Source organism: Myotis daubentonii, chromosome 2 (assembly GCF_963259705.1).
Source record: "Myotis daubentonii chromosome 2, mMyoDau2.1, whole genome shotgun sequence".
In the NCBI taxonomy this organism is placed as follows: Eukaryota; Metazoa; Chordata; class Mammalia; order Chiroptera; family Vespertilionidae; genus Myotis; species Myotis daubentonii.
This window is the reverse complement of record NC_081841.1, coordinates 51,557,353-51,583,342: the sequence shown is the minus strand read 5'-3', so window position 1 is coordinate 51,583,342 and position 25,990 is coordinate 51,557,353. Positions and strand designations below refer to the sequence as shown.

Sequence of the window (25,990 nt, the reverse complement as noted above, 5' to 3'; positions counted from 1 at the left end):
TCGAGTGTCTGAAGGATGCCACCTTACCAAAGCATTCTGTCGTGACATGAGTGGAGTTGGTAGGTGTGCCCAGGCCATACAGTGGGGCTGGACATAGGGTTGGTGACCCCAAAAGAGTGCTGAATTTTTGCTGCAGGTGCTTAAAAAGCCAGAGAGTAATGTTGAACTTAAGGATGTGGATGTGGAATCTCTGGACACTGAGCGCATCTAGGTTAACAAACTCCCAAAGATGTGGCACAGAACTTACAGATTATCCCACACATGAGCTCTCCCTGTCTCACTGAGATGATTCTTACTGAAAAAGCAGATTGTTTTTAAACCAGAAGAGGAGGTTGCACAGAAGAAAACACATATCCCAGAAGAAACTAAGGAAACAAAACTTATGGCCCAGGAGTAAATTCAGCATAAAATAAAAACCGTTAATAAAGTAAAAGCAGAAAGAAAAAAAGAAGCCAGTTAAGTCTTGGGCCAATTTTGAAGGAATATTATCTATAGCAAAGACTAGTGTCCAGGAAGGTCTGCAGAACTCCTATGTCAAAAACTTAGAGGCCCATTGCACAAAATTCATGCACAGGTAGGGTCCCTAGGCCTGGCCAGCTATCAGGACCGATCTGTGGGGCGACCGGAGGGGCCATCAGAGGCCCCTGCTGGCACCTGCCTTGGCCTGCCTGGCACTGCCTGCTCACCAGTCCCGCTGCCGCTGCTGGTCACCTCCCTCTGCAGGGCCCCCCGCTGGCACCTGCCTTGGCTGGCCTGGGGCCTGGGGGCAGCTCCTGTGTTGAGTGTCTTCCCCCTGGTGATCAATGTGCATCATAGTGACCGGTTGTTCCACTGGTTGTTCCGCCGTTTGGTCAAACATATTAGGCTTTTATTATATAGGATTATTATATAGGATGACTAGAGGGTGGGTGGAGGTGGAAGAGGGCATAAAGGGAATAAATGGTGATGGAAAAAAATAAATGACAAACTTTCTAGGACTTTCCAGACTACACCCTCCGGTTCCAAATTGGCCATCTGGACAATAGAATAGCTTTGGAGAGTGTTAGAGAGGATGTTATAGGGTGCTTCTTGGCTGTTAACTTAGAGGGGTCTGTTTTTGCTCATTCTGGTTTATACCAACTGCAGCTTGAACTTTTCTGCATTGCAACTATAGGGGATGTAGTAGATGCTTCCTGGTTTGTGCCCCAACCCAGACACTCCGAGGAATCGGTACCATTATATGCCTTAACAGCCCTTTTCTATATCCGGTTTAACTGATAGCTGTTTATTGGCATGGCTAGACTTTTAAAAATATATCTAATCTATGAGTAGGTTATACAGCTTGGTCTAAGGCTTTCAAGAGAAATGCTGGACCAGGAAAAAGTATGTGTGAAAAGTGTTATGAATGAGTCAGCTTATGCTAGTGGCAATCACTGATTTTTAGATGAATATAGCTGATCAGAGACATAAGTGGGGATAATTAAGAATTGACTGTATTCTTGGTCTGTCTCATAGAAGTTATTGTGAAATTAATATCAATAAGGCCCTTAGCAGCCATTTCATTTTTTTTTTAAATCCTTACTCAGGGATATTTTTTCCATTGATTTGTAGAGAGAGTGGAAAGGAGAGGGAGAGACAGAGAGAAACACCGATGTGAGAGAGACACATTGATTGGTTGCCTCCCACATGCCTCTGACCAGGGCTGGAAGCCTGCAACTGAGGTACATGCCCGTGACCAGAATCAAACCTGGACCCGTCAGTCCGAAGGCCAACGCTCTACCCACTGAGCCAAACCGGCTAGAGCTCAGCTATTTCATTTCTTTAGAATATTAATTACATTTTCTACATATCTATTTTGTGTATCTAAAATATGAGGTAAAATATCCAGGGACCCCAGTGTTGAATTCCCTGATCTCTGGCAGCAAGCCCCTTATGAGGCTTGGTTTCCGATGGTTCTATATTCCTCGTTATTCTAGGTAGTTGTTGAAGAAGAAGGGGTTATAAGGAAAGGAGGAAAGGACGCCGAGTGTTTCCTTGTGCTGTTACTCCCTTGGTCTCATATTCCAGTACAAGCTAATAGTTGTTATGTTGGTATGTAGTATATTACAGTGCGACCCGACCAGAGCAAGGTGCTCAAGGGCATGTTCCTGCCATCCTGTTCAGGCTGCGGCACCCCACAGATCCAGCAGGCTGTGGGCATCGTGGGAGCTGTCATCATGCCACACAACATGTACCTGCATTCTGCCTTAGTCAAGGTGAGCAAGGCCTTTATCTCACTGGACTCCGAGATAGGTCATGAGATGTTTTCCTTTAGTTGCAAGGGGCATGCACTTAGTTTACAACTATTAGAACTTGAAGGAGCAAGGTATTTTCCATGGTTAGACGCTTACAAACCCCACACACCTGGACTCTGTTTTATGACCAGAGATAATAACTCACCCCACAGAAACTGGAACTAAAGTCGTTCCTAAAAGGTCTGAAAGTGCACAAGTCTCTTGTGTTTGAATCTCAGAGTCCTGAGCGGCCTTGAGGAGGTCAGGGGTAAAGAGTCCCACTAACCTTTTACCAGGCAGTCTTACACAATGGTTTTCTGGGAAATTTCAGAGACCTTCATAATTAAGGTTATGCACTTGCTAGGACAGCTTGGGTTTTTTTTGCTTGTGTGTTTGGTTCTTCCAGCCACAATAACTGAGAGCTCACTTAGCTTCTGTTACCTGTTTGAGGAATGTGTAATGTCATCCAAGGGTCACGAAGTTCTTAGGGAACACGGATGTAAGCGATTCTCTCACATTTCATCTGGTCAGTTGTTGCCCTCTAATCTTTCAGTTGTCTCTGAAATCATGAAATATTACAAGGAAACTTGTTCCAAATAGTTTTAAAAAAAATGACTACTGCTATTTTCTCTCCAGTCCAGACAGGTAAACCGAGCCAAAAAGCAGGAAGTTCGAGAAGCCAATAAGTACTTTTTCATTGAATCCTGCATTGCGCTCTTTGTTTCCTTCATCATCAATGTTTTTGTCGTCTCAGTCTTTGCCGAAGCTTTTTTTGAGAAAACCCACCAGCAGGTGGTGAGTAAGCCAGGGTCCTGAGTGGTGGTGAATGTGAGGGTAATGTGAAGGCCGGAATGGGGTAGGAAAATATGACAATGACTTGGATCTATGACAGTAGATCTGTGGCCTCAATACTGTCCCCTAAGTCACTGCACTAGTCAGCATGTGCAGCCTGGGGGCTGAAAGCCTACACACTTTTCCCCCTGCTTTTGTCTCAGAAGGGAGATCACCCCAGGCTAAAGATTGCCTTGTGCTGTTTCGTTAGTGGCTTCACATCTCTTTAGTCTTTTGTTTCCTGTTTATCAACTGCCAGTCTGCTTGCTAGTCCTGCCATTTGGTGATTGAGTACAGGTAGGGAGGAGGCAACAAACAAAACAGTCTGTCCTGGCAACAGTTTCTGTTTGTCATTTTGAATTCTGTCTTCTCAGTTCCTGGTTGCCTATCCAATTCTGATCACTACTTTGCTTCCCATGTATAGGACCTAGACTCCTGGCTCTGCTTTGACTAATGACTCCCTGTTCTGGTTGTCCTCTCCTATCTGAAGCCTTCTTAAGGGTCCTCTCTTTCTGTCATTTAAAATGACCCAACAGTGCACACTCTAACTCAGTAAATCTTTTTGATGACATGGGGGTGCAGAAAGATTATGGAGGGCCCTAGCCGGTTTGGCTCAGTGGATAGAGCGTCAGCCTGTGAACTGAAAGGTCCCGGGTTCGATTCCAGTCAAGGGCACATGCCTGAGTTGTGGGCTTGATCCCCAGTAGGGGCTGTGCAGGAAGCAGCCAATCAGTGATTCTTTCTCATCATTGATGATATTTCTATCTCTCTCTCCCTCTCCCTTCCTCTCTCTGAAATCAGTAAAAAAAAGATTATGGAGGAAGAGCACAAGTGGTACTTGCCCCCAGTGTCTGCCCCATCACAGCCTGAAGTATCCAGTCTTGCCTCCAGGCTGTGTAGCATAGATGATGTATGTGTGATCTGTGGGAGAACGCTTCTTCTCTGGCCCATGCCTCGAAAATAAAAGTTGCTCCTAAACTGCTTTCTTTTCCAGATTGAAGTCTGTAAAAATAGCAGCAGTCCCCATACTGGCCTTATTCCTGATGATAACTCAACACTGGCGGTGGACATCTTCAAAGGGGTAAGCCATCCAGATTCGTGTTCTTTGCCCCTGGATCACTACTCTTGGCCAGTAGCTGGTCTTTTCTCGCTTCAGAGCTGAGCGTACTGTGGAGAGTCATTTATTTCAGAGGGCCAGATGCTAGGCAACCATTTTGGACTACATAGAAAGAATAAAGGATCAGCTAAAAAAGTGAATTGTTCAGCAGTTCCCAAACTTGTGCTGATAGTAGAGTGTTCTACCAGATGTTAACTGGTGCAGTTGAAGAAAGTGTACCTAGTAAAGTGGTCTTCACTGGGGCTCAGTCCCTTTTCTGTTGGTTACATTGTGAACCTCCAGGGGTAGAATATGTATGTATGTAGCATTTCCCAAATTTTTTTACCTTTCTTTTCACTCCTATTATCTTCTAAAATAGTGTGTTAAGCAGTATAATTTGGGAAATATAGCGTAGACTTTTTTTATTTTATTAATATTTCAGGTGTAGGTTGAGGATGAAGGCTTTAGGAGCTTGGAGAAGAGAAAGGACTAGGCTAAGGAAAGAAGGACCATCCAGCAACATTTTGGTTGAAAGCTTTAGAATGAAGTAGGACTGAGTTGAGCTTCTGGGACAGTGCCCTGCACAGCCCTTGGTTTAGGTGGGTGCATAGGAAAGAAGAGAGACTTGCTGTTTCGGGTATCGTCTAAGCAGTTCCCTAACACACACCTGCTTCTCTCCACCCTCCTCCCCCCCAGGGTATTGTGCTGGGATGTTACTTCGGGCCTGCTGCACTCTACATCTGGGCTGTGGGGATCCTGGCCGCAGGGCAGAGCTCCACCATGACAGGAACCTATTCTGGCCAGTTTGTCATGGAGGTAGGTGCTGCTTTGACTGGTATTCACTAGAGGAAGGGGAAATTGGCCTTTTGTTACTTATTAATCCCATGCTTTTAAGGTCTTCCTGAATCTCTCCAAAACTTTTTAGTTTCCTGTTCCAGACACTCATCCTGCTCTGTGCTTTCTTCCAGGGATTCCTGAACCTCAGGTGGTCACGCTTTGCCCGAGTGATTCTGACCCGCTCTATTGCCATTATCCCGACTCTGCTGGTTGCTGTCTTCCAAGATGTAGAGCATTTGACTGGGATGAATGACTTCCTCAATGTTCTGCAGAGCTTACAGGTAAGGGAGCATTATGGGCTGCCCTAGGTACCAAGCCTAGTGTCCGGGGTTGGGGACAATTTAGAGGAAGAGAGAGGTATGGTCTTGGTCTGCAGTAAATGTGTATGAAATCCTTGGCATCTAAAAGGTTTTTAGAAATGACTTGGTTTTTTTAAAGCCTGTTGAATGGGAATTATAAATTATAATTACATATAGGACACAAAATTATTATTCATTAAGGCAAGAAAGTATTAAATGACATATAGGACACTGCTAGGTCCTAAGCAGGTTAAGACAAGGCAGAAACAAGTATTTGTAAAGAACCTTATGATCATAATTGATGTTAGGTTAATGACAGCTGTGCAGATTTCAACATAATGCTTGGCATTTGGGATGATAGGAATAATTTTTCATAGGGCAATTGAGGCAGGGTTTGTGTTTCCCTTTCACTAACAGTGCTACTCTCTGGGGTGACCCAGGGACCCCCAGCAGCCCCATCTGATCTTAGTTTTTTCTTTTCCAGCTTCCCTTTGCTCTCATACCCATCCTCACGTTTACAAGCTTGCGGCCAGTAATGAGTGACTTTGCCAATGGAATGTGAGTGTACTCCTCTCAGTTCCCCAAAGCTGTGTGGGGGGAGGATATCTTCATTAAGGCCAGTCAAAAACAGAGTCATAGGGGCTGGAGGGGTGGTTGCTAGCACTGCCCCCTCAATCTTTAGCTTAGAAACAGTGGAAGGGAGAGAGAGAGAAACCAATGTGAGAGTGTAACATCAATTGGCTGCCTCCCGCACGCCCCCTACTGGGGATTGAGCCTATAACCCAGGCGTCTTTCAGCGCACAGGACGATGCCCAACAACTGACCCACACCAGCCAGGGCTGAAGTGTTCAGCAACTTAATTCCATGCTAAATACCTGAACAAGAACGGTAGAAGCTAATACCTTGCATACACAGCTTTAACAGATATGAGAGTAGTTGAAATTACTTGTTGGATCTCTAGGGACACTCATAACTTGTTGCATTTTTAGGGACTTGAATAATAGAGGTTATTTGATAGTATTTTTTCTCTCTCTTTGTCTAATTTTGGCTTATTTAACCAAATCTGGGGTAATTATTTTTAGTTTTTTTTTTAAAGAGTACATTTATTAAAGCTGGGGACAGTGAAACAAGGAAGGGCTTAGGATGGAAGAAGCAGTAGGGGAGACCCTAGGCGGGGTGGGGTGGCTCTGACTCACTAGAAGTCAGAGAAAAGGGGGCCTTGGAGACAGTTGTAGGGGGTTTGTCTGGGAGGAGCTGCTGCTGCCCATTGCTCCCCTGGTTGCAAGTCTCTTGGGGTCCCTTAGAGTTAGGGGATGCACGCCTGAGGGGGAAGCTGAGGGGGGAGGGAAAGGCGTGGGCATGCTCCCACGAGGGGGAGCACACCTGTTTGAAATGCTTCTTACTCCTGCCCTGTCTGTCCCGCAAGATGCAGCGCCCTGCTGTTGTGGACAGGTCGGGCTGTTCACAGTGACGGTGCTGATTCTTTTACAGAGGCTGGAAGGTTGCAGGCGGGATCTTGGTCTTTGTCATCTGCTCTATCAACATGTACTTTGTCGTGATTTATGTCCAGAGTCTTGGGCATATGGTTCTGTATGTGGTGGCTGCTGTGGTCAGTGTGGCTTATCTGAGCTTCGTGTTTTACTTGGTAAGTCCAGTTGGGAGGGGGCAGGGGCATGAGTTAGTCAGCAGTGTGGGGCTGACTGACATCCAGGAAGCACCCAAAGGAGCACCTAGCAATCTGTCTGCAGGTTATTGAGATAATTTACATGAAATTGTTAAGCCAGCTGTGGTTAAACTGTACACACACACACACACACACACACACATACATACATACACACTTCTTTGGTTAAACAGTATTTTTAACCATAAAATTTGGTTCCTAAGAGCTATCATCTTTCTATTCCTGTCACTTCTTTTTTTTTTTTTTAAATATATTTTATTGATTTTTTTACAGAGAGGAAGGGAGAGAGATAGAGAGTTAGAAACATCGATGAGAGAGAAACATCGATCAGCCGCCTCCTGCACACCCCCTACTGGGGATATGCCCGCAACCCAGGTACATGCCCTTGACCGGAATCAAACCTGGGACCTTTCAGTCCGCAGGCCGACGCTCTATCCACTGAGCCAAACCGGTTTCGGCTATTCCTGTCACTTCTGCTTAGTTTCCATTCTTAATAATTCCTAACAGGAGAGTGTAGCAACTAAACAAAGAGGATCGGTCTGGAAAGCAGAGAGTGGAACGAAACGGGGTTGGAGACAGAGGCTGTGCGGTGTGATTTCAGAGCTATGGGGCGGATCATGTGGGTTCACAGCCCTGCTCAGCTCTGCTCCTTATTAGCTGTCCAGTAAGGAAATAAATAAAAAGTTATAGTCTCACATTGAATTATTTTAGAATTATTAAAAAGTGATGGTTATAAAACCACATAGAAAAGGAATGCAGAATTATGTGTACCCAGATAATAAAAATTTTTTCAAAATTCTAGAGTCAATTATATAAAAATGGTAATACTGATCTTAAGATGATGGGATTATGGATATATTTTTTCTATATTTTCCAAATCTTCTATAGCATTATGTATATTAATGAAAAATGACTGTAGCAGCAACAACACATCCACCTCCTGTTCTATGCAGGTTTCTCCCTTTCTTTTGCTCTCAGTAAACTTTAGGCACACTAAAATCATGCTGACCCTATATATTATAGGGACCTACTCTGAGGAAATCCAAGTAACTGAATATGTCCTTGACAGGAATGGTTTTTAAATCTTCTGTAGAAGGTAAGGGAAGCCTTCCTTCATGCAGATTGGTCATGAAGGTGCCACGGTGTCCTCAGGCAGCCGAGACTCTTGAGATTCTGAGGACTGTTTTTAAGGCTAGAATGGGTTACTGCTGTTTAGCGCCAAACATACACTTCATAGAGCAGTTTCGGAGACTATTTAGTTGTATTAGTCTGTCATCATGCCCCTCCTCATGAAGAAAAGTGGTCTTGAGGGAACTCCAAGTCCAATGAAAGAAACGAACTGCAGGCACCCAGCAGTAGGAGCAGAGGGAGCTCAGCATTGTCACTCGTATGGAAAAACCTGGCCGAAGAAGGAGATTCCAGGATGTTTTGAAGGGGTTGTGGGGTTTGGAGAATGACTTGGTGATAGAAGACAGGCAAATGGATGTTTACAGAAGAGAGCAGGTTTGCATCTGAGGAGCCCAGTTTTGAGCAGTCACGGTGGGCAAGAGGGCTCTTCAGAGAGGTTGGTGAATGTGGCTCTGTTTTCTCTTTCAGATTTGGCAATGTATGATTGCTTTGGGCATGTCCTGCCTGGATTGTGGGCGCACGGTAAGCACCTCTAAAGTCCTGACTGAAGAAGCCACCGATGACTATACTAAGTAGACACTGGGTCAGTCGGTCTGATCCGGGTAGCCATCAGAGCCAGTGTGTTTCTATGGTTTACTGTGTGAACATAGCCCGAAGTATGTGCTGTTGCACAGACTGCGTTTAGGATTCCCCCGTTTGTTGTGAAAGACTCACATATGTATGAAAAGTGGATATTTTTCTTCCTGACCTCCTAACTTGGGAACTGGGTCTTTGAAAAGCTGACTGTTTGCTGCTGTCATTTTAACACTAACTCTTGAGCTGCTGAAGAGCCAGCTTATTTTATCCTTTGAGAGATAAGTCTCTATGCACGATTCTTAACTAGGCTGTATGTTAAAAAAGAACTGGAAAATGCAGTACATTTCATAACAAAAGTACACAATGGGTATGCAGATTTGTTTATTAAAAGATAATGGATTTTAAAAGGCTGAGAAATACTTATGCATACCCTTTCAATTATTTTAATTATAAAAAGTAAAATCTCAACTAGAGTGGTTTTATCCATATTAAATGTAGAATTGTGAGACCGCCACCTTTATCAGGTTTAGAATTCTTTCAGTTTATTTCTACTTTAAATTTCTCAGTGGAAGTTAAGAGGGGTAAAAAACATAAAGGTGATAAATGGACAAATAGCAAAACTCACCTGTAGGTGGTGGTTACTAATCACCTTGAAAATCACTTAGAAGATTTTCCTCAGAGATTGAACACTTACCAGGATTTTCTGGGGAGTCCTGACTTGAATCACTTTTATGTTAATACACAGCTTTCTTGACACTTACTTTCAAGCACATTTAGTGTAAAACCTTCACCTCCTCCTCCAGGGGGGTGGTGATGGAGAAAGACGGTAGCATTTGTAAACTGAAGTTCTCATGAGACTTTGGGGTAAGGAGAAAAGACTTGAAAGGAGAAGAAGCACCATCTGTGTCTTCCTGAGAGCCACCTCCTGCCAGCACCATCACGTTTTCCTGAAGTGCCCAGGACGGCTTGCAAGGCAGCCTCGGAGCTGTGGACCTAAGCGAAGCAAAGCGCTCTCTCAGCAAGTCAGTAGGGTACCACTGTGGTTGCGAAGCTCTCTTCAGCCACTCCCTCAGAGGGAACACTTTTTGAGACCCGATGGTGGCGCTCTGGAGTCAGAGGAAATGGGTCCCTTCAGCATGAAGCTGCTGCTCCTCAGCCCCTTGCGCCATTTTTACCCACGGAGGCCGAGACTGTGATTACCTCAAATCAGTCACATTTGTGTGACGCAGATAAACAATCACGTCGCTTATAGCTGTTGGCGTGGTGAGGACAGTAATGGGAATGGCACCGAAGGACTTCTTATTTGGGAGGTGGGGGCTTTCCTTCTGGAGATACGGTGGATTGATGTTCTCTGTTCACTTGAACACTAACGGCGTTACTGCTGATATTTTGCACACAGTCAAAAGTGCAGACTGGATAGATTGTCTTTTATAAGTCACTAAGGGTAAACTACTGTTTCACTGACCATACCTTTATCTTAGCTGCTGAAGTAATAGAGCACAGTATCATGAAAGACAAATTTCCCTAAATGTTCCTCCTCATATCCATCCTGTTCCTCTGAGAAGATATCGAAAAATGACACCTTAAGCTGCAGTAGGTCTGGCTATAGTAGGTGAGGGCCAAATTAATGAAAAAGTTCTTTGTAAAGACGGTACAAAAAAAAAAAAAAAAAAAGACGGTACAGAAACACTTACCTTTGCCCCGAATCTGGGTGGGCCCAGTCAGTCTCAGATTCACAAATATTTAGAAGTCCAGGTAAAAATTGGCAGTTTTCTTTTAAACATTGTATTTATAACTTGCAATGATGGAAAATTTCTTCCCAATTAAATGGTACTTTATAATACATGTATGGAATATGTCACGGTGTTAAAAACTCCCATGCTGTGTTCCATCTGACCCTCTCAGAGAGTGTACTTCACCAGCACTCCGGTTGCAGTGCACGGTGTGCAGACCTTTCATGTTTTCTAGTGCCAGCACATGCATTGTCTTGGCAGTGTCTCTGTGTGGAATGTTTAGCCCAGTGGTTGGCAAACTCATTAGTCAACAGAGCCAAATATCAACAGTACTTCTTCAAAATAGACTTGCCCAGGCCAAAAACCGACTTCTGCGCATGGGCCAGGAAGTTTCAATCGCACTGTACGTGTGAGCCTGCACGTGGTATTTTGTGGAAGAGCCACACTCACGGGGCCAAAAAGCCGGCTCGAGCCACAGTTTGCTGACCACTGGTTTAGGAGATACAGTTGTACTTTATGTCAGTCAGTCCTTGTTCTCCATAAATGTGTCATGAAATGACTGTGCTGCTCCAGCCTACGAGGAATCAACAGGGACGAGGCAGAGCTGTAGTGTGGCTCCTGAGAGGTTGTGCTAGTGCTGTTAGGAGTGGTTACAACTGAGCTTTCAGTGACCATTTAACAATATGTAAACTTGGTTTGTAATTAAAAACATTTTTCTTTTTTCAATTTGGTTTCCTGGGTATTTTTTTAACCTTAAAAATACTTTATTAATAAAGATCTCGAGAACTTTGAAATATCGAAACTTCATCCACCACCTGGAACGACGTATTAAGCCCACTCTGTTCTTATTCCCTCTTTAAAAGGGAAAGAGAAATAAATACTAGTAGGTTAATCCTTAGACTTGATGAATTGCAGACACCAAACACTAATTTCTGTTTACCCACTTACTCAAATATTTTTGCTATTGCTAAAGGTCACATCATTACCATCCTATATAATAAAAGGCTAATATGCAAATTGACCAAACAGTGGAACTACCTGTCGCTATGATGCACACTGACCACCAGGGGGCAGACACTCAACACAGGAGCTGCCCCCTCGTGGTCAGTGCGCTCCCTTAGGGGGAGTGCTGCTTAGCCAGAAGCCAGGCTCACGGCTGGTGAGTGCAGTGGTGGTGGCGGGAATCTCCCATCTCCGCAGCAGCACCAAGGATGTCTGACTGACGGCTCCTGGACTGTGAGAATGCATAGGCCAGGCTGAGGGACCCCCTCTCCCCCAGTGCACGATTTTCATGCACCGGGCCTCTAGTATTTAAATAATAAGAAACTTGTTATTCTGCCTTTCTCTGCTCTAAACTGAACATTTTTCTAACTGTAGTCTTGTTTCGCCATTGAAATAGGCATTTATATTCTGTATATGCTGCCAATAAAAAGTAGGAGTATTTGAAAAGAGAAACTAAAATTATCTTAAAAAAATGAGTGAGCCTGGCCAGTGTGGCTCAGTGGTTGAGCATTGACCCAAGAACCAAGAGGTCACTGGTTCGATTCCTAGTCGGGGCACATGCCTCGGTTTTGGCTCAATTCCCAGTAGGGGGTGTGGAGGAGGCAGCTGATCCATCATGTTTCTCTTTTGATGTTTCTATCTCTATCCCTCTCCCTTGCAAAAATAAAAAATAAAATCAATAAAAACATTTTTAAAAAAAAGCGTGAGCAGTTTGGCAGCCCCAATGTAAGTGGGAATATTGGCCACATTTAGTGAAAATAAAGACAAGTTCTAGCACAGCGAACTACCTGTCCTGTCACCAGATGCATGACGGGAAAATCTAAGTCAGCATTTCATTTGTCCCAAGAGGGTCACCAGAACTTCATTTTCCCTTTTTCTGTTGCAAGCATTCCGAGTCTTACAAGAGCTAAATACTTAGGTTATGCTGTAGAAGTAATCTGGGAGTTTTGTTCTCTCTGTTGTCTTACCTCATTTAGCTCTCTTCTTAATTTGGGTTTATTTTCAGAACTAAAATAGGATGCATAACAATCTGAAGATCCTCAGTTGACCCAAGAACCTTTAACATTGCCCTCTAGAACTCTCTGCTCCTTCATTGGGTAGGACTGTGAATCAAAATGTGTCAGCCTCTCTTGACACCTTAGCTTCTGAATGTTTAAAGCCGCTAACACATTACTATGAGCTACTCCTGGTCTAAGCACTCATAATCTCATTTAATTCGTATAACAAGAGGATAACTTCTATATAGGTGAGGCAACTGAAAGGCAAAAAATAACTTCCCCAAGTTATAATTGCTAAAGGGCAATTGGCATTTGAACTTGAATGGCTTAACTGCAGGGCCTACATTATCATTACCAAACCATCCCACTTAATATGCAGTACACCCTTCATGTGAGTTTAAGACACCAAGTTTTCGTGGTTAAAAGCACCAGAAACATCAACACATGGAAGCATTTGCTTGATACTCTGATTAGTATTAAAATATGTTTTAGCTCAGAAGTTGCCAACTGGTAGGCTAATTTTGTTTGGCCTGCGCTAAGTTAAAAAAAAAAAAGTAATGTTTTTGGCAGGTGTAGAAAATGGGCGGGGGCCCTCTCTGATCCGACCCCAGCAGTAGCTAAGAACTAATAGTAAGTTTACTCATTTGCATTACTTCTCTGCCCCTGAGAGGATATTTCAGACTATGTGCCATTTAGCCCCATTTCTGAATGTTGCAGAGCAATAGGACAAACTTGTCCAGTGAAGAAGTTCTGTACGTGATACACTCTGGGATCAGGACTAATAATGCAATCCTTGCTTACTGCATAGGAGGCCCGCCACCTTAGCTTATTTGAGAATAGGGTGCAGTGAATTGTCAATATATCTGGCAATCAATGGCTCTTGATTAGGAAACCCTGAGATGTGAAGCCCTGAAGTGAATAAACAAGCTATCCCTGAAGAGCTGCTTTTCTGCCCCAAGGCCAGTGTGACTCAGTATTTCCTAGCCCATTAATTGAGACGAGTTTTATCTTGGGCTCCATTTGGACTCCTCTCTAGGCAGTCACCACAAGCCTGTGAGGTATACAGGGCAATTTGTAACGTGTTAAAAGAAATTATGTTTATTGAACACTAACATGAGATGGTATATTATGTACTTGGAATTTGCAAAGATAGGATTTATTTCCATTTTACAAATAAGTAGGATAAGGCTCCGAAAGGCTGCCTGACTTGCGCAAGGTCATGGGAAGTGGCAGAGTTGGAGCTTGAACCCAACTCCAGTGCCTTTCCAACTGTAACAGGAATATTTTCTTCCTATGGATTTACAGTCCGCATTCTGCATTCATTCACGGGCTGCTAGTGCCAAGGGGCAAGAACATTTCCAAGGCCCTGAGCAATGACAGTGGGGCTAAAAGGAGACTCAGTGATTACCCAGCAGTGTATGGAGAAGAGAGAAAACGAGTTAATGCAGCATCACAGATCCCAACACAAACCATCTGGATTCAGGTCTCCAGGAGAAAGGTCTGCCATGTGTTCTGAAAGCAGCGAAGTGATTCTGATTCAGACTGACAAACAGTTTGGAACCATAGGTCATTTCCCTCTCTCTTAGCCGTTTTGTGTGTTTTGTTTTTTAATGAAAGACTTTGCTTGGGTGCCAAAGGGTAATGGGGCTTCGGATTTAAACCACTTGAAAACTGATTTCTGACACACAGTACTAAAATAGAAAAGCAGCCAGTGTATTTGCCCTTAATATCCTGATCAAAAGCACCCATCCTTAGGCAAAGTATGTTACAAGAACAGTCAAGTACAAACTGTGCTAAGGACATTTGGCACTATCGCAATCCTTAACTATTTCAGCTCCTAGCTATTTTTTTTTTAATACTATAAACTATGTGTCGGTAAGCCATTTCTTTTCTGAAATAAAAACGTAGCAGTACTGAAAAAAAAAGGCCTATATCAATATGCTATTTATAGATACTTAAGTGCCAGTTTTAATATTTCAATATAAGTCAGTCTAACCCTTTCCATCTTTTTGTCCTTAGTACCACGTGGGATTGACAGTTCAGCCTGAACTCTACCTTCTGAACACCGTGGATGCAGACTCACTTGTGTCTGGATGACTGACAGCCTGCGAAGACTGTATAAGAACCATTTTCTCGTAGTCCAAGTGCCCCTTAACATATCTCTGTTAGTTCAGAGGTGAGTTTTGTTCAAATGTTTTGAACAAAATGCAAAGATTTCCTCATGGGAAGACTGTTAAAAGCTGACAGCTGTTCAGTGTAGGTCAGAGACCCACCCACCTCACAACAGTCCTACAACAGCTGGGAGTTAATTGATGGGCCTGTGATGGCCACACACCCCTATGGGCTTGTGTCTTAACTCCTGGAATTTAAAAAAAAAAAAAAAGTGTATGTATTTAAGTGGACCTGAACATAACAGTTTGGGTAGAGTTTAAAGGTTATAAAAATAGATTTTTTTGTATTTTTTAAAAAACACACTGTTCAGACAAATCAGATATCTGTTTTATCTGGATCACAAGTGAGAAAGGAAAGGGAGTAACACTCTTTTTCAGAATGAACTGGTCCAAATGACTTACCTTTTAAAGTGGTGCTTGACTGTGGCCAGTTAAATTTCATTTCAGTTTTAATCAACCAGACCCTTAGTAACTAATGGTACTAGCACATCATTTCTAAAGAAAATATTTCTGACATTTGGCAATCATATTTAATCCTAATTATCAGTATGCTTTATTATTTTCTTGAATTTTTTTTTCAGAAGTATGATGGTATTTTCCAAAGAGCTTAATACCTAGTAACAAGATCCAGAAACCATACTTAAAAAAAAATTGATTTGAGAGAGAGAAAAACATCGATCGGTTGCCTTTGCACCCACCCCAACTGGGGATTGAACCTGCAACCTGGGTATGTGCCCTGACTGGAAATCGAACCCACTACCTCTTGGTCTACAGGACAATGCTCCAATCAACTGAACCACACTGGCCAGGGCCAGAAACCATACTTTAACCAATGATCATTTTTCCATGCTGCATTATGTAATGCAGCCCATTCTAACATTCAAGGTTTAGGTATAAAAATAAGAACCTACTATTTAACTTTGCAAGTCCCAACAAGATAATGGAGGTATTCGTTTTCTTTCTAAAATTTGTATAGTCCCACCATGTCTTTTCTTCCCACTTTTCCCATTAACAGTCCAACATCATTTCTAGGTCCAAAGCTTATTTCCAGGAGTGGCTTATATTTCTAATGTTGAATCTCCTAGGGAATGCTAAGCATTTTATTTCAATATATTTATACCAAGTATTAATATTAGATTAGAACTAGACTGGCACTTGGAAGATTAGTCCACATGTCACACACTGCCGGCCCACGTGTGGCTTATAGATTTTTTGACCCCTCTTCCTAACCAGGATTGTTTTCCTTAAAATTTTTATAATAAAAGTGTAATATTTAAAAATGGAAAGTTTTTGCATGATTATCTGTAAAATTGGAAGATTTTCAACACTGGGCTCACATTCCTGCCTGTGAGTGCAGTTGGCTGGGTCTGAATGGCAGCTATTCATATATATATATGTTTTTATCGACTTTAGTGAGAGAGAGGGAGAGGGAAGGAGGGAGAGAGGGAAAGAAACATCTATCAGCTGCCTCCTGCACGACCCCTACTGGGGATCAAATGGGCAACATTTAAAAAATATATTTTTATTCATTTCAGAGAGGAAGGGAGGGGGGGAGAGAGAAAAATCAATAATGAGAGAGAATCATTAATAGGCTGCCTCCTGCATGCCCCACACTGGGGATTGAGCCCACAACCCAGGCATGTGGCCAGACCAGGAATCGAACTGTGACCTCCTGGTTCATAGGTCGATGCTCAACCACTGAACAACACTGGCTAGGGAAAACTGGCAACATTTTTTTAAATATTTTATTGATTTTTTACAGAGAGGAAGGGAGAGGGATAGAGAGTTAGAAACATGGATGAGAGAGAAACCGATCAGCCGCCTCCTGCACATTCCCCACTGGGGATGTGCCCTCAACCAAGGTACGTGCCCTTGACCGGAATCGAACCTGGGACCCTTGAGTCCGCAGGCCGACGCTCTATCCACTGAGCCAAACCAGTTAGGGCATAGCAACATTTTTTTTTTTAATTAAGTCTTTATTGTTCATATTATTACATTTGTTCCTTTTTTTTCCCCCCCATAACTCCCCTCCTCCCAGTTCCCGCCCTACCCTCCGCCCTCACTCCCCACCCACTGTCCTCATCCATAGGTGCACGATTTTTGTCCAGTCTCTTCCCACATCTCCCACACCCCTTTCCCCCCCAAGAATAGTCAGTCCATTCCCTTTCTATGTCCCTGATTCTATTATAATCAACAGTTCATTCTGTTCATCAGATTACTTATTCACTTGATTCTTAGATTCACTTGTTGATAGATGCATATTTGTTGTTCATAATTTGTATCTTTACCTTTTTCTTCCGCTTCCTCTTCTTAAAGGATACCTTTCAGCATTTCATATAATCCTGGTTTGGTGGTGATGAACTCCTTTAGCTTTTCCTTATCTGTGAAGCTCTTTATCTGACCTTCAATTCTGAATGATAGCTTTGCTGGATAAAGTAATCTTGGTTGTAGGTTCTTGGTATTCATCACTTTGAAAATTTCTTGCCACTCCCTTCTGGCCTGCAAAGTTTCTGTTGAGAAATCAGCTGACAGTCGTATGGGTATTCCCTTGTAGGTAACTGAGTTTCTTTCTCTTGCTGTTTTTAAGATTCTCTCTTTATCTTTTGCTCTTGGCATTTTAATTATGATGTGTCTTGGTGTGGTCCTCTTTGGATTCCTTTTGTTTGGGGTTCTCCGCGCTTCTTGGACCTGTAAGTCCATTTCTTTCACCAGGTGGGGGAAGTTTTCTGTCATTATTTCTTTAAATAGGTTTTCAATATCTTGCTCTCTCTCATCTTCTGGCACCCCTATAATTCTGATGTTGGTACGCTTGAAGCTGTCCCAGAGGCTCCTTACACTATCCTCGCATTTTTGGATTCTTTTTTCATTTTGCTTTTCCGGTTGGATGTTTTTTGCTTCCTCGCATTTCAAATCATTGACTTGATTCTTGCGCTCCTCTGGTCTGCTGTCGGGCGTCTGTATGATATTCGTTATTTCTGTCCATGTGTGCTTAATTTCTAGTTGGTTCCCCAATATAAGATCGAGGGTCTTATTAGTTTTCGTGTAGATCTCATTAAGTTTATCGGCAGCTTCTAAACAGTTCTTGAGAGACCTTAAAAGTGTGGTTCTGAACTCTATTTCTTCCATTGACAATTTTGTCCTGTTTCTTTGTCTCCGCATTTTGTTATGCTTCCTTGGTGCACCCCCTAGTGGTCTTTGTTCGCAGTCTTTTTTTTTTTTTTTTTTTTTTTTTTTTTTTTTTTTTGACAGTACAGGTTTGTTTATTCTTAAGCATGGGCCTAGTAGAAAAAAGAACGTTCCAAGAGTAGCATACAAAAAGGAGATTTTCAAATAGAAAAACACAAACTGAGTCATACAATACCCTCCCCCCATCCAGTGCACTAAGTAAATTACAATGGCATCTCTCTTGCAGAGCCTGTCTTCTCCAGACACATTTTAAAGTTATTTTCATCAAAATTTACAATATAGACAAAGGCTAGGAGAAAACTGTTGACAGGTATCAACCCATGTGGCCCTCGTTAAAGGAAGGCTGCTATCTCTGCGTCTAGATATATTCTGTTAAGGCCTCTTGTATAAAGAGGGAATCTTCAGAAACCCGTCGACATGCTAATAATGGCAGGTCAGCACTACTGTTTGGGTTAATGCAACCAAGTGGGCTCCGCCTGGAGCTGATGGACTGCTTTGAAGCTCAAGCTTTTTCAGGGGACGTACATGTCATTATAACTTCATTGGTGAAGGTGCCAGGAACAACTGATTGAATGAGAAATCCTTTCAATCAGTGCATTTGCATATTCACTTTATCCTGAAACTAAAGTGAATGGGTTTTTATATTGCAAACAGATGTGTTTGAATAGTTTCTAGATTATGAACCAGCAGACAGGGTTCTGCTCGTGGAGTTACATTATGAGCGTGGGCAGGACGGTACCTGACTAGAGAAGGATCTGTCTGGCGCCATCAGCCTGCCACAGGATTTCCCCGCCTGCCTCCCTCCCTCCCTGGAAAGCAGACTCACCCTAGGAGGCTGAAGTTACTGCACTGCAGGCCTCCCTGCTTTTAGACAGGCTCCTCCTGCTCGCCCTCAGCCTGTGTGGGGAGGAGCCTGCAAGATGAAGCCTGCTAATTATCATGTGGCCACTGTGTGGGTTCAGATGACACCAGGGAACAGGTCTGCGCTAAGTCCCCTAACACCAAGGAAGAGAGGAACGGCTTACTCGTGCCAGTGACGTCCCAACCCCTGGACGACCATTCCCTTCAAACCGAATGCAAAAGCCGCGAGCCATCCTGTCCTTCCTCGCCGCACCTGGACCTGGGCTGCAGCACCGGCTCTCCTCACCAGCGAGGCTAGCAGGGTCACTGCTCAGCACTCACTTCAGAGCATGTCACCAGTTCCTCAGCGCCGGCCGCCTCGGCACAACCACAGAAGGCTCCTGTGTACCGGGGAGCATCATCACCTCCTCCCCCTTCCAAGCAGGCAGCTGCATCTGTGAGACTGAAGGCGGGTCCAGGTCCTTCTCTTCTTTATTCAGCCCCAAAGAAGAGCACTGGGTCCAATAGACTGTCCTTGGACTGAGCACAGAAGGAACAAAAAGGTCCTCTTCACGGCCACAGGCCGAGGTGCGCCCTCCCGCTTTCATTTCTTGAAAGGGGTGAGTTTGTTGAAGGTGTGCCAGAACAGCGAAGGCTTCCGCTTGGGTTCTGCCAGGGCGAACACCTGCTGCTGAGGGACGCTGGTGGGCACCGTGACGTGGCGCTGGTGCATGGGGTGCAAGCTCTGGTGTGGTGGGGCCACGGGGCATCCATTATAGCCTTTTGACTTTCCATGTCCTGCCTTTTGAGCATTTAACATGGCAAGTTTCTTTTGATTTTCGGAAATTTCCATTCCCATTTCTCGGTCCTCCTGCACCCGTCTCCTCTCATCCGCACAAGCCTGCAGCCACCTCGCCTTGTCTTCCTGTTTCTTGGCACAAAACAGATGAGCCTCGTCAGTGGTTTTGCTGACGAGCTTGAAGGCGTTTTTCACGCTGAGGTTCCAGTCCTTGTCCCGCCCGTCCTCTAGGTCCACGAGCTCCATCTCATCCATGTCCATGCGGCCCCTGTAATAGAGCATGTCCCTGCGCAGCAGGTCCTTCTTGCAGGACACGAGCTGGTGGTCAAACAGAAAGAATGTCCGCTGCTGGCTCTTGCCTTGCTTAGTGATTCTGGTCAGCTCCCCAGAATGGATCAGTTCTGAACTTCGGTCCAAAATGTCCCGTCCCTCCCAGCCTACGATGGATACTTGCCAACGCGCTATCTTGTCTATACTCTCCAGCTTGCGTTTGCGCTCATTGATCAAACAGGCTACGTTTTTCATGGCCTCGTAGGCTGCCTTTATATTGTTGTAATCACTGTGCTCCTGCGTGGTGTACTTGAGCAGCTCGGCCAGCTGCAGGGGGTACTTGCAGATCTTCTGCACGGGTGTGAGCAGGAAGCCGTCGATGGCGATGTCGATCATCTGCTGCAGCAGGCGGCAGGCCTCGAAGAAGTGCCGGTACCTGCTCTGCTTCATCAGGCCGGACAGCTCCGTGCAGGCCCCCGGGTGGTTGTTACAGTACTCGGAATAGATAGCGAAGCCCTCTTGATGTTGAAGAAAGCAGGATCCTATTTCACTTAAATGAGGCTCATCTTTATTGTACTGTTTCTCAAGGTCTTTCAGGAACTTTCTTTGGAATTTATAAATATCTTCTATGTTTCCAAAAATGGTGGCTAGCTGTGCAACAGTGAACATTCCCGTGTGCTTGCGACACTGTCGAATATAGCCCTCACAGATATCCTTGAGGTGCTTGATGTACACCCGCTCGGTGTTCATGATCTCCTGGATGACGTTGGTCCGCATCTGCTGCTTGCTCTCAGAGTGTTTGTGGCGGGCTGTGCCAGCATCCTCCGGCTGCTCCTCACCCTGCGTGCTGCTGGAATTCTCCGACAGCTCTTCCTGATTGACACGCAACCTGACAAAGCTTGCCGGGAACCAGGCTTCCTTCTCCTCACTCCGGCCCCACCACCAGTCCTTGTTAGAGGCTTCCAGAACCTGGATGACATCTCCTGCCTTGAAGCCCAGTTCCTGGTCATCCATGGTCACGTGGTCCCACAGGGCTTCTGCACAGACCACACTGCCATCGCTGATCAGCTCGTTGATGGCCAGCTGCTCCCCGCCTGGCTGCAGGTATCTGGGGTTGGCCTGACAGAGGTCTTCATAGCTGTAGTCCTCCTCGCTGCCGTTGTCATCCACTAAGGCACAGGATTCAGTACCGCCATCTGAAGAAATATTGGATGCTCGCATCTGCCGCCGTCGTCCCACGCGGTCCAGCCCAATGGGGGTGCTCTGGGAAAATGTGAACGGCCGGAACCGGGCTGAAACCGCTTTGTAGGGTGGCACCTGGTGAGCTGGCACGGGCGGCCTGGCTGCTGGTTGGGTTAGAAGAGTCTCTATTGCTTCTGTCTGGCGGTTCCCATAGAAGCTGACCCCGCCTATCACGGAGATGGGGCGCCTTCTCTGGCATCCTTTGGGGCAGCCCATGGCTACGTTCTGGTCTGCGGGGACCGTGGAGGCTATGCTCAGCTGGTGGTCACTGTCCACAATGTCCTCCTTCTGGGGGTCCACAGCAATTGAGTCTTCAGGAATAGACAAACTTCGGCAGGCAAACTGGCCATAGTCTGAGAGTGGCCGAGGCCGGGACCTCCTCCCAGAGCCCCATCGCCTCCTGGGGATCCTCTGAGCCTCCTTCCCATCTTCCTCCAGGGATGAGCCCCGCCTCCAGGATTCCTCAGTAACAACCTCCTCCTCCTTTTCTTCTGGACCCGAAGCCTCGCCGAGGCTCAGCTGAGGGCGGCTCCTGGACCCACTGTCCTCACTGCCGTCGTCACACGTGGCTTGCACCAAATCCGGGAAGGGCACAGGACCTTCTGCCCTTTCGTTACTGTCCACTGAGCTCAGGGACAGCGCGCTGAGGTTGTTGGGGTCCTTCCCGGATGGGCTCTGGGGGCTAGGGGGCTTGGGGGCGGTGGGCCTTAGAGGCGTGGGCTGCTCGGGTTCCCATGTAAACTGGCTGCCAGGTTTTGGCTCAAGGGAGTCTTTGCGCGCTGCTTCCTGGGCAGGCGGGCTTGGCAACGCGCTGCCGGTGCCGGGACCGCCGCTCTGGGCCTCGAGAGGAAACACCGCGGTCTCCACGTCCACGTGGGGCCCCCGCGGCCCTGCTGGGCTGAAGTCGGGGGCCGGGCCGGCCCTCCTGCTCTCCGGCTCCGCGCTGCTGGACGCCCGGCGCGAGTAGTCGTTGTGCAGGCGGCTGCGGGGCCCGGGACGCGGGGCGGCGTCGCCGGGGCAGGGCGCCTCGCCCTTGGGACGCTCTCGCTTCCAGGCCGCGTCCGTGGCGCTGCTCACCAGCCTGAGGACCCGGTCGAAGTCCTTGGCCCTGATGGGGCTCTTCCAGCGTTTCGTCCTCCGCTCGGACCCGCCGAGCTTCTCCGAGTCGGCAGAGCAGCTGCTCAGCGTCCGTCGGGGCGCCGGCCGGTCGGGCGCCGTCCGGAGGTCGGCCAGGTTGGAGGCGGACTTCCTCTTGAAGGAGCTCTTCCTCAGGAAGCTCAGGTTGTCGGTGCTCTTGCTTCTCCGGTAGGCGACGCTGTTGATCTCCGAGTCCTTCACGAGGATGGCGCACACCGGGGGCTCCGCGAGGCCCGGGGACTCGGGCGGGCCCGGCAGCTGCGGCTCCGCGTCCCGGAGGCTGATGCGGCCCAGGCCGTAGGCGCGGCGCAGGCTGCGGGAGCGGTGCGTGCTCCTCTGGAAGGCGTCGTCCGCCTCCTCGGGGTCCGAGCCGTCGGACACGGGCCCAGGCTGGGGCGGCCCGCCCGCGGGGATGGCCACGGCCGCCCCATTGGGGAGGGCAGGGCCCACATCAGGCTCCGAGGCCTCCTCCTTGGCTGCATCGGAGCCCTCTCGGTTTTGAATTCCTTGAAAGACGGAGGACTTGAGTTTTTTAAAGGATCCCATCTTCCGGAAGGAGGCCAGGGCGTTCCAGGTGGAAGAGTGCCCCATCAGCACCACGGAGCGGGGCCGCTCGGGGTGGGCGCCCGTCCTCTTCCTGCTCACGGAGAAGAGGCGCACGAACTTGGCGGGGCCCGGCCTGGGGTCCTGGGCTTCTGCGTCGCCGCCTCCGCCGCATCCTCCGTTCCGACAGGCCGGGTAGGTCACCGTGCCCGGGTCTGTGGGATCCGAGACTGGACAGGGGATCGCAGCAACTCGCCCGTGGCCGTTCTGGGCTGTGGTCATGTTCTCGGGGCTGGAAGCCTGTGGCCACGGGGCGGCGCGGCTCAACCCCACGTGCGCACCTGTGTCCGCTGGTCCCAGGTACAGACCTTCATCGCTGAGGCTGCTGCCCGCCTGGCTTTCACACCTGCTTTGCACATCAGGCTCCTCCTCAGTTGTGGCCACTGCCTCTCGCGGCCCCCATTCGGCAGAGTCTCCAAAGTCAACGGATGCAAGACTTCCCTGCGACCCTGGGCCGGGCCGGGTCCCCCGAGCTCCGAGCACGCCGGGCGCTCGGAGAGCCTCCGCGCCGGTGCGCCGCCTCTGGGCTGGCGGCGGGCGCGGGAGAAAGCGGCGCCTGCGGTCCGCCTGCGCCGCAGCCGCGGGGCTCCCCGGCCACGCCCCCAGCCTGCTCTCTGTTCGCAGTCTTATAGATAAATCTTGATTGCTGTAGCTAATTCCAGGGAGGGTTTGACCTCCAGGCCAAGTGGCTATGAGATTCAGCTGTGTCAGCGGTGAGAGAACTTCTGTCCTCTAGGGAGGTGCTAATCTAGCCTTTGCCTGAGGCTATCCGGCAAATGCCTCTGTGCAGGGCTTGGGCGGGGCGGGTCGAACAGGATCAACAGGGTGGGCCGGAGAGAGCAGTTATGGCGGCTCTCAGTCCTGTCCCCAAGGGCTCTGCCTCTCTGAGTCCCAGCACCCGCTGCAAAGCTCGGAGAGAAAGCTGCACTTGCTCTGACCGAAGCCAGACAGTCCCGCTTCTCCCGTTTGAGTCTGGGTCCCTAAAGACTCGCCCGGATCTGGAGCTCAGAGTCTGCGACTCCCTCCCGATTGAAAACAACAACCGTGCCCTCCGCCGCCAGCCCTCTCCGCGCACTCCGCACCTCAGAATTTGACTTCAGCACTGCGCCTCCTCTGAGTGTCCGTGTGCGTTTCTCTTTCCTCCTAGTTGTAGGACTTCCACTCAGCCAGCGCCCCTGTGGTTCTGGGTGATGTCCCTTCCGTTTTTTCGTTTCACTTTTGAAGTAGTTGTTCAAAGCAGCAAACTCCGGCGTTAACCTATGCCGCCATCTTGGTTCTCCTAGTTCTGTGTTCTGGAGGCAGTTGTTGACTCCATAGCAACATTTTTGATGCATGAGACGACACTCAACTGAGCCAGGGCACAGCTATTTATATTTTATTTTTTGTTAATCCTCACCTGAGGATATATTTTCCATTGATTTTTAGAGAGAGTGGAAGGGAAGGAAAGAGGGAGGAAGAGAGAGAGAGAGAGAGAGAGAGAGAGAGAGAGAGAGAGAGAGAGAGAGAGAGACATTGATTGGTTGCCTCCCACACATACCCAACTGTGGCTTGGGATCGAACCTGCAAGCCCAGGTACATCCCCTTGACTGGGAATCAAATCCGAGACAACTCCGTGTGCTAGCCAGTGCTCTAACCACTGCGAACACCGGCCATGAGGGCTATTCATTTTAATGGGATGTACTTCAGGGTGGATACACCCCTCCACTCATTTCCTTCCAGCCCCAAAGGCATTGAGTTTGTAAACCCTGCAGCCTTTGTGTGACTTTGAGCATCATTTTCTTCCTTCAACATGAAAGTTAAATTTCTGACTTCTTATTTTAAAACTTAGTACCTTTCAATAAGACTTTTTAAAAATCTGAATAATTGCCTATCTTCATTTATAGTGATTTGGCCATCTAAGATGGTATTTTAAAATCCCCTCATTTCTACTTCAGGGGCCCTTACAACTTCTGATAAGAGCAGCAGCCTTGTAACCCAAGTTAGAGTTCTTCCAATTTTAAAAATGAAACTGAATTAATATCAATTAGCAACTTTCACTTTAAAAATAGACTTTTAAAATGAGTTTCACTGTTTTGGTTTCTTTATGCACAGATAGCAACTCAAAACAATTCGTTGCATTTTCTTTCCTCCTTGGACAATTTCATTTCCCAGTAGAAACATTCCAAGAGGATGTTTGAGAAAAGAAAAGCCAAAAAAAAAATTTTTTTTTTGTTTTGTAACTCATAAAAAGATGAGGTGGTTGGTTAAACAGAGATTATATACTTGGAGGGTTTCTGTAGCTCTTCTTCATTCTTCAACTGTATATTACTGGGAACAGACTGGAGTTCATAAAAACTTATAAAAGTTACCCTTCAGGTCCTATGACTCCTGTAATTAGAAAATTTGATAATAAAGCAAACGGAATCATGTTAAAACCAGTTGAAGAGATTGATGTCTAAAGGGTGAGGCTTGGGTAAACATTTTTGCTAAGTTAAGAACATTTAATCATTCTCTAGTTTATGATTTAAAAATCTGGATTTCTATATTATGTGCGTATACAGATAATACATTTAATTGGAAGAATAGCCTATGTATACACTCACTCAGTCCCTGGGGTTTACGTCAGTTTGTAAAATGATGCTCTGGCATTGTATGCCCAGAATGTCAAAAAAATGCGATTAAATACAGTAGGTCCTCGGGTTACGGTGGAGATCCGTTCCTGCGGAGCCACATAACTCGATTTTCGCCGTAAGTCGGAACCCACCCACATAAGCACCTACGTCACTCACTGTGTATAACACATTCCTGCTGTGTATGTGTCAGGGAGCACATACACAGCAGTAATGAAGTGAAACAGTAAAAAAAATTTTAAAGAAAGATAACAATTCCTGACCTTTACTTGTGGTAAATAAATAATAAACATAAAGCACATATGTACATACATTGAAATGGCGGAACTTCTTTTTAAATAAGTAAATGGGAGATGGTGACGTAACCACGAAACAACGTACGTCGAGTCCAGTGTAACCCGAGGACTGTCTGTAGTTGCTACAGAGCAGCTGCTGCTCCTGTGTGTCACTTAATACAAAAGGCATTCGTAAGTGAGGCATTCAGGTTTACAGTAGCCAATGAAAATACCCTTCTCAATTGTACATATTATGACTTTAAGCCACCAAAGCTTTGCCCCAGAAGTATTGTGCAAATTCAGGTGCTGTATATTATCTATTCATAGGGTCTTCCTGCACTGGCCCTCCCTCTTTACCCAAGCTTATGTGGTAAATCAGAATCCTGCATACTTTTCTCCATGTGTGATAACATCATTGGTGA

The 25,990-nt window shown here is 46.4% G+C and overlaps 2 protein-coding genes across 8 annotated transcripts in view; one reads left to right on the top strand and one right to left on the bottom strand.

Moving 5' to 3' along the window:
• Positions 1–25,912, top strand: part of SLC11A2 (solute carrier family 11 member 2) — a 49,352-nt gene extending 23,440 nt beyond the window's left edge. For 2 of the 7 annotated variants that reach the window (XM_059682907.1, XM_059682908.1), the window contains exons 9-17: positions 2,079–2,234; positions 2,889–3,047; positions 4,078–4,164; positions 4,876–4,995; positions 5,148–5,297; positions 5,800–5,873; positions 6,807–6,960; positions 8,596–8,649; positions 14,456–15,893. In XM_059682907.1, coding sequence (XP_059538890.1) covers positions 2,079–2,234; positions 2,889–3,047; positions 4,078–4,164; positions 4,876–4,995; positions 5,148–5,297; positions 5,800–5,873; positions 6,807–6,960; positions 8,596–8,649; positions 14,456–14,533 — 1,032 coding nt within the window. In that variant the 3' untranslated portion in view covers positions 14,534–15,893. Of the gene's footprint in view, positions 1–2,078; positions 2,235–2,888; positions 3,048–4,077; positions 4,165–4,875; positions 4,996–5,147; positions 5,298–5,799; positions 5,874–6,806; positions 6,961–8,595; positions 10,355–10,387; positions 11,163–14,455; positions 15,894–25,895 lie in introns of those variants that run through there. The other 5 variants (XR_009451213.1, XR_009451212.1, XR_009451214.1 and 2 more) reach the window with 5 other exon arrangements.
• LOC132227584 (spermatogenesis-associated protein 13-like) lies at positions 17,829–23,266 on the bottom strand. The gene has a single exon (XM_059682855.1). It carries the CDS (start codon positions 22,904–22,906, stop codon positions 19,238–19,240), a length of 3,669 nt encoding a protein of 1,222 aa, XP_059538838.1. The 5' UTR covers positions 22,907–23,266; the 3' UTR covers positions 17,829–19,237.
• Positions 25,913–25,990: the final 78 nt, after the last annotated feature.

What these genes read in the sequence shown, in the direction of transcription:
- LOC132227584 (XM_059682855.1), bottom strand. Translation starts at nt 22,906, where the DNA reads ATGACCACAGCCCAGAACGGCCACGGGCGAGTTGCTGCGATCCCCTGT.